The 8,019-nt window shown below is 43.1% G+C and overlaps 1 protein-coding gene across 8 annotated transcripts in view; it reads right to left on the bottom strand.

Moving 5' to 3' along the window:
• Positions 1 to 1,735: 1,735 nt before the first annotated feature.
• The window catches only part of pde4d (phosphodiesterase 4D, cAMP-specific), a 161,899-nt gene continuing 155,615 nt past the window's right edge, over positions 1,736 to 8,019 (bottom strand). For all 8 annotated transcript variants that reach the window (XM_031856231.1, XM_031856233.1, XM_031856229.1 and 5 more), the window contains 9 exons: positions 7,195 to 7,288; positions 6,655 to 6,830; positions 6,388 to 6,486; positions 6,101 to 6,265; positions 5,808 to 5,907; positions 3,994 to 4,148; positions 3,768 to 3,890; positions 3,144 to 3,326; positions 1,736 to 3,055 (listed from right to left, as the gene is read on the bottom strand). In XM_031856231.1, coding sequence (XP_031712091.1) covers positions 2,522 to 3,055; positions 3,144 to 3,326; positions 3,768 to 3,890; positions 3,994 to 4,148; positions 5,808 to 5,907; positions 6,101 to 6,265; positions 6,388 to 6,486; positions 6,655 to 6,830; positions 7,195 to 7,288 — 1,629 coding nt within the window. In that variant the 3' untranslated portion in view covers positions 1,736 to 2,521. The remainder of the gene's footprint in view (positions 3,056 to 3,143; positions 3,327 to 3,767; positions 3,891 to 3,993; positions 4,149 to 5,807; positions 5,908 to 6,100; positions 6,266 to 6,387; positions 6,487 to 6,654; positions 6,831 to 7,194; positions 7,289 to 8,019) is intronic.

The raw sequence follows: 8,019 nt of genomic DNA, 5'->3' as shown, positions 1-8,019 counted from the left end.
GTAATACATCTATGGCTTGTGGTTGACCTGAATCACTGCAAGCTTCTGCACTGACGATGTATTTTCTACCCAGAGCCACTTCTTCTTCTTCTTATTCTTTTTTTTTGATAGAGCAATTTGTGTTTGGCTGTGATAGTAAAAAGGCAACATGAGATCAGGCCAACCCAAGCCACGAGATTCACTACTAATGCAGCAAAAGAGAACTAGAAAATAAAACAGAAAGAAAAGGCTAAAGTAAATGACATGCGTTGAATTTAAGGCACAGCCCATGGGCCAAGGAACAGTTTCTTTTTAAAAAACAATTTGGCTTTCCCCCTCTCTTCACTGAGCTACTTCTCAGATCAGCAACATGTCGACGGATCATTTTTACACTGAAGCTTGTGTGTAATAAACATTCTCTCAACAAGAGGTACGTAATACAGCCACACCATCACCAAAAGGGATGATAAGAATCAACCATTTACAACAAACGGCATTATGATAGTAATAACATTAATAATTATATATTATATACAGCACAATAAATATATGTTTGTAAACAGCGATAAAACCAGAACATTTTATTACAGGTAAGGGCATTGGGTGAGGCTGGAAAAAAAAAGAAGAGAGAAATCTTGGCACAAAATGAAATAAAAAGTTTGGAAATGACACATAATCAAAACAAGCTCTTTAAAAAAAGCGATGTGCAGTATTTCAAGTGTTTTTTTTTTTTATACATTTGTTAATTTTTCTATATTTTATGTACACAGAGGAAAAAAAAAAGTATATTTGGGTATTGTAACTGCCAAGCCTGTACTGTGGTCTATGCTACAGTTAAATATTTACTGTACCACCTTTATATTGCAAAAAACGACTCAACAAATAGAAAAATATACCAATAAATAATAGCATCAGGTGTAAAGTGAAAAAAAAATGATAAACGTGGAAAAAGGAAAAGTGTCTTGGCTGAGGTGTGAGACAGCTCACTAAGTATTAATGACTGAGTGTTTTGGCGAGTTTAAACATATCAAACATATTGAAGCGGTGATATATGAATATATATATATATATATCAGTGCATTAGAGGAGCGTCTTATCTGATGACAACGGAGCTGATTGTCAGCAACTGGGTTGAATGTTGTGATGGCAAAATGAAGCATTATTTTGATGACAAATGAATTGACACCGCTCAGCAGAAAATGAAGTGGGTGGAAACAAGCAGGTATGCAGCTGTTGGTGATGTGCACATCAAACGAAATGGGCACCAAAAATAAAAAGGAAGGACAACAGAAATCTCTCATAATGTTGGTATAAAAATCACACCAGTGGTTTTTAACACCATTAATATTTCTGAATACTCTGAACACTAATCAAGCTTCTAAAAAGAAGGTGCTGTTTGTATCAACTACAAAGCATTGCATTGTCTCAGGATGTGTTCAATAGAACTGCAGGCAACAACAACAAAATGTGAAGGCTTCATCCACATCATAAACCGCTTCAATGAGAGTAAAGCATAAGGTTCCTGCACCCTTCTCAGTGAAAACTCAGTGAAAACTCTTACCCAAAGAATTGGTATTATGAATAAATTCCAAATTTCAACTCACAGGACGAACCAAATGTGTGTATATTAGCACGGGAATAGTAGTATAAATGCTATTGGAGCAAGTGCAAACACCTCAGAACACTCCTAATGTAATCCAGCCGTGAAGATATCCCTTCAAAACACTGAATATGTGTGACACACTTCTCCCCGCTGGTCTCCAAAAGTTCTCTCATCTTCTTTGCCAACACAGAAAAGGAAAAGCCTCAGATTGCAAAAGTAAATTCTAGAAAATATCTGAATCTTACATACAGTACGATACAAAAATGAAAGAGGTCTAGGACAGCGCCAGTGCTGTGTCGATTTGAGCTTTGTATCAGTCATGTTTTCAAGGAAGACTTTTACATCAGAAATGTGTCTCGTAAAGCTCCCCAGTGTGCTGCAGCTTTCATCTCTGCAGCGTCCGTCGGGTTTTCAGCGGAACGGCAGCATAAAATGCCTCCGAATTCGCAAGAGGGGAGGAAAGGACCTAACCGAGATGGAGATGCTCCTTGAACACGCCGATAACCGTCTCTGTAGAGTATGGGCACACATAAAACACAGAAACACTGCTAAACTTTCAGGCAAGGCTGAGACGAAGCGGAAAGGGAAGGAAAATGTGATATCATGTGTCGTGTGGACAGCACTGAGCAGACTGAACTGCTCGTCCGTATACTAAGCTTAAGCTTGTGAAAAGGAGGCGTAAAAAGGGAAATAAGGGCACACCACTTCAGTACAGACGGGAATGGAGAGGAGTTTTCCTGAGTGCAAAAAAACTTGAAGAAGTACCGGTGGGCGTGTCTGAACAAAGCTGACGGGAGGAGTGGCCAAGGTGGAGAGCAGCACACATACAGAGATGTATAAAAAACACAGACAGACTCCACAAAACCCCCAAACAAATTCTATAAATAATCATCTGTCATTACTAAGAAGAACAGTTAATCAGTTGCTGTCCATAAACTGCTATGTGTGGGGGGCTTCCTCTTTCTCCTCTCCCTCCTGCTGCTCTGCTACCTCTTCCTCCACAACACATGGTTGTGAACAGGATGTCTGCCCCTCTTCCGTTACCTCCTCCTCCTCCTCCTCATCATCCCCCACCTGTTCGTCCAAAGGAATCTCTGTTGATTCAGAGTCCTGCGTACAGAGCGTTTTAGAGTCAGTACAGCTGTTCTCCTCGTCTTCGTCTTCCTCCTCCTCGTCGTCCTCGTCATCCTCCTCCTCCTCCTCCTCTTCCTCCTCCTCCGGCTGGCTGCCGCTGTCTTTCTCCGTGTCCGACTCCCCGTCCTCCTCCAGGGTGAGCTCAAATTGGAACTTGTCCCCTGGGGGCCGAGAGCCGTCCTCGGGGTCGTCCAAGTGAGGAGAGGGGCTTTGGGGAATGGTGCTTTGGTACCACTCCCTGTTGTCTTCCAACGTGTCGAGGATGTCCTGGGCATCCGGGTGGACCAGGTCAGCCCAGGTCTCCCACAAAGGGTGAACGATATAGTCTATGAAGCCAACCTACAGGATACATTAGGGAAGAATAGGTCATTTAGTCTGTGTCTGTGCACAATATTGATGTGTATGCATGTGTGTGTGTGTGTGTTACCTGGCTCTTTTCTACCGAGGCGTTGTGTTTGTCACACATAGGGCTGATCTCCATGCCCCTCTCCCTCTCTCGGTCCCCCTGGCTGAAGAACTCCTCCATGATGCGGTCCGTCCACTGCCGATACAGCTGGAGAGGCTTGGTGGGGTTGCTCAGATCTGCACAGTGCACCATGTTCTGGAGAACCTGAATATAAAAAAAACAGAAAGGTATTAAAAAAAGGTGCCCACGCTGGCCACATGTTCCATGAGTTAGGGTAGGGCGAAGCCTAAGGGCTCGGTCCCAGCATCAATTACAACCGTTTCAGGCTGAAATCATCGGATTTTAATGAAATTGTTTAAGTAAATTTGTGTTGTGAGTTCAACTTTAATGTTCCTATGCACCTTTAAGAGAATGGAGAAAATCAGAGAGTCCAAAACGGGGGAAGCTACCATATCACTGTGTCACATGAGCCGGACTTTCTGGAGTGACAAGGACGCACTAATGACGTATTTTTCTACAGATGTGAAAAGTTTTCAGAAGCCTAAATGTTGCAGAATCTTCAAGGGGACCCGGCTATTCTTTGACTGTACATTAAAATCACCAAAACAAAGTGATACGGATCTTTCCGTTACTGGTTCGTCTGACCTGTATCCTGTCAGAGTAGTTGTCCAGCAGCAAGACACCCGAGCTGGTCACCTTCTTGGTTTCCACCATAGTCTTCAGATCAGCCAGTAGATTCATGTGCTTGGACATGTCGGTTGCTAGCACCTGGGAATACCCACAACCAACCGTTAGCATTCAATACAGAAATAAAGGGATTGTATAATGTAGTGCACGTAATGCATTCCACCTAATATTTCTTTTCACTTACAATGTCAATGACCATCTTTCGCAGTGATTGTCTTTGTTTTTTGGCCAAATTTTGGAAGATGTCACAGTTCTCCTCTTGCAGAAGCTTGAAACCAACTGCTAGATGGTGGTTCTCCAACACCGACGAGTCATTGTACATCAACGCTAGCTCGGAATCTGCACGGAGCACAACATCGACCATTTCAGCTTGAGGAATTGTGTTTTTTTCTGGTTTGAATTAATCATAAAAACATGACATTTACATGTTCACGCATCAATAAACGGGGTTATTTTGTAAGGAAATACAAATGCAACTAAGTACATCTTTTCAACAGAATGGAGCTACAAAGTTCACTCCTAATAGGCCTCTCCAAATGACATGTGTGCTGCGGTGGTGACACGTGTATCATCCATCCCTTGCTCCGCAAGCGGCAGAAGAAAGCACCAGCATGTTTTCCGCTGGGAGGTCTCCACACTCCGGGTCATTTGAAGGTCCTCTAGCTGTATTTAGATTTTCCATTAAGATGCATTAGTCTTGGCCACAGTGGAACAGAGCAGCAGAGGGGAGAAAGGGGATCCTGCTCTGTTGCTCTGTGGCTGACAGAAGATCAGTCTGGTGGCTCCTAACAAGGATGACTCACACTGCCTTTACTGCAGGGATTCCCCATTTGGGCTTATGGGAAGCACAACACATTTTGTGAGTTGAGTGTGTGCAGTGTATGTTCTGCTCTGGTGAGGTATTACTAATACCTTTATGCAACACAAACTTTTGTAAGGGGATTCTGAATGATTGCTTAAGGCAATACCCAGTGGATATAAAACTCTATTTGTTTGTGTTTTCCTCTAAATTGCCAAATCAAGGCCGTGAGCGAGTGAGTCAGTGCAAGCAGAGAGGTAGCAGAGGTTCAGCCTCTTGCTTGAGGACACTTCAGCTACCAGCCTCAACATCATGAACCCTGGAGGTCTGGTTGGAGGCTCAGTTCACCCACTTCCATCACTACCCTGCAGATAGCTTTGCTTTTATTTTTCCAGATTTTGAGATATCTTTTCTGCCTCCACTTTACAATGGAGGTGAATGGAATTTGTATTTGTGATGCTCACAGCAATAAAAATGAAACAAAACAGACAGATGACATCTCACAGTTTGCCACGAATATGTCGATAAGCCTGGATGAGATTAACAGATATACAGGCTGTTGTTAATCGACTGCAGAAACATCTCTTAAAACAATATATTCTTTTGACCAGCATGGCAAACCTGTCTGATGCAGCTGCACAGGATACGACAGTGCAGACTGGTCCGGGCAAATATGATATATTGCAATGTGTGTGGCATAACTATTATCCCACCTTGTTACCCTAACAGCAGCATTGATACTACATAAGATGTCAAACAAAGGTTCCCCTCTACTACAGCCAAGTCTTTGAGAGGCATGTGTGTTTCCTGAGAACATGTTAGCTTGAGTGATGATGTGCTACAAGGAAAGGCTACTGTACTTATCTCTTTGAACTCCTCTTCCTTGGAATCTCTTGTTAAAGCATCACACATGACTAAATTGTGGCACGTGTGCATGCGCATAATGTGCATATGTGTTCTGCTTCGAATATTTTGACCATCCATGTGCAGTAAAATGCATCCAAGTTTGGTTTATACGTGAAGTTTCTTTTATGACAGAAATGTTAATTGTCTAGTGTGAGAATGTGTGTGTGTGTGTGTGAAGCTACAGTGTGCATGTTACCACCTGGGTAACAGACTGTGCTTGCTTGTGAATACGCACTAATGACACTGCTGAGGCACTGACGTAGCTGCTAAGACAGCGCCATATTTAGACTCACTGGTGCTGATGAGGAACTGGTTGGAGACACCAGGATGATCCACGTCGTGAATTGCACTGGCAAAGATGGCAGCTAGGATCTCAAGGTCTGTGAACACAGCCTGGAAGAAAAGAACACAGAGGGGAGGAGGGAGGGCATTGATGAGAGAATCAAACGGTTGGACAAAAATATCCTTGCAAGTAAGAGCCATTGATTGGACTTTGACTGAAGCTGATTGTGGAGGCGTGGCCTGCGTGATGGTGCGTACATGTGTGTCTGTGCATGTGTTTCAAGTGTGTTCATTCGCGCCTCACCTCGAGGGCAGGGGTGGATAGCAGCACGTGAGTTGACTGGGTGACGTCAGCAGCATGAATGTTGTTATGGTAGGCCACATCGCCATGATAATGGTCTTCTAAGGTCATCAGGTATGTTATAAAGGTGTCAAGTGGAATTTTAAACGTTTTCAGCAAGTCTCTCTCCTACAAACCAAAAAACACAAGAGGAATGTTGTTGTCAAAACAGTTTCAGGATTCAACAGGCAATTCATTTTGTAGTGAAAGATTAAGAGAAAAAGAAAAAGAAAAGAGGTGACAGTCCTTACCTGGAATATAGTGTACATCATGACTGTCAGTGGCCGATTCCCAGAGAACTCTGAGATTTTAAAAACGTTACGGCCCCATTTATTCACATGCTCGAGCTCCTGAACAAAGGAATTAGATACACAATTACGAAAAAAAACAACTGATTTTTTTCCTTCCTTCTTTTCCTTCATTACCACCCCGAGTCACAGAACATTTCAGATAGTGTGCTCTCTATTCATGTGAATGCACGGTCTGCGTGCACACAGTTTGTCAGGACACACACACACCTTAGCTAGTTCATCCTCGGTCTCGGTCTTGACTCCGAAGCGAGCGATATTAGAGTTTGTGAGGCTGGAGGAGTGTTGCAGCTTTTTCACCCCAATGATCTGAGACATGGGCTTGTTCTTCTTCTCCTTCTCCTTCTGCGTCTGAGGGGATGGCATCTCCACTTCATGTTGCTTGTCTAGAGGAACCCAGTGACACACAAGTGGAAGGAGAACATGAGGATGATGAAGCCTTTTGTTGCGCACTTGGGTTAATGTTGTAGTGGTTCAACCAGAAAAAGAAACACTTTTCTTCCTGTAAATAGTGGCTGAATTAGATTTGATGGTACAACTAAATCCAGGTTGAAGTAGAAAAAAACGGATTAATCGCTCTGGGGTTTCAGAAAATTCTGTACACTGCATGTGTTTGGCCATATTCAGTACAAAACATGACTTCAAGAACTCACTCTGAAGTTTGGCAAAATATACATTTTTACTTCTCGGGCAGAGGGAGATTTTTTTTTTTATTCCAAACCAGTGGGTCTATCCTGTGTCATCACTCACCCAGGAAGGTGCTGGAGATGAACTCAGACACCTGGTTCCCAGAGCGGCTCATCTCTGATAGGTGAGTCAGCTCCCTGTTCAACATCCTCTTGAACTAAAAGAGGCACACACACACACACACACACACACACACACACACACACACACACACGCAGAGATTAGGGGTTTCACAGTGTGTAATACAGGGCAGAAAAATCGAATTTTCTTATTTTTCTTACAGCTGACACTCGGGTATCACACACATATTTGAATAAATATTACATAAAATAAACGTTCCTCATTTCTCTAAATGTGTTTGAGGCTAAAGTACGGAGCCAGTACTACAGAACCTTTTATTTGATCAAAAATACATTTTCATGATGGCAGTGAAGAATCAAACGATTTCATCAACACAGACTCCTCTGCTGGCTTCTTGAAATTTCTAGTCACATCTCAAGAGCTGTACCAGGAACGTCACCATTTCTGGTTAAACACGTGCGCACAAACACACAAAGCAGGTCAGAGTGCTACTGCCAGGTAAGTACACAATCAGTAACCCGATTTCCCACAATTTCTTTCAATTTCAGTTTCCCCCTGCCGCACTGCCTGCTCCTCCCTGCCTCTCCCTCTCCCTCACCCTATTCTCTCTTCTGTCTCCTCTGCCTACTGTAATTCGAGTGGCAGACCCAAATTTAGCTGCAGGTTTTGATTTGAAGATCAAACTGATTGACGTGGAGGAGGATGCTTGAAATCAGGGGCTTTCTAAAGTGGCTGCCGAACAACAGCTACAAAGCGGATTGCAAAACAAAAACCTCTGGCACAAAAGTCGCTGCTTTGTCTCGATTC

Source organism: Anarrhichthys ocellatus, unplaced genomic scaffold (assembly GCF_004355925.1).
Source record: "Anarrhichthys ocellatus isolate YVR2014 unplaced genomic scaffold, GSC_Weel_1.0 scaffold17, whole genome shotgun sequence".
NCBI lineage: Eukaryota > Metazoa > Chordata > Actinopteri > Perciformes > Anarhichadidae > Anarrhichthys > Anarrhichthys ocellatus.
The sequence above is the reverse complement of the archived record's forward strand: the minus strand, read 5'-3'. Positions and strand labels throughout refer to the sequence as shown.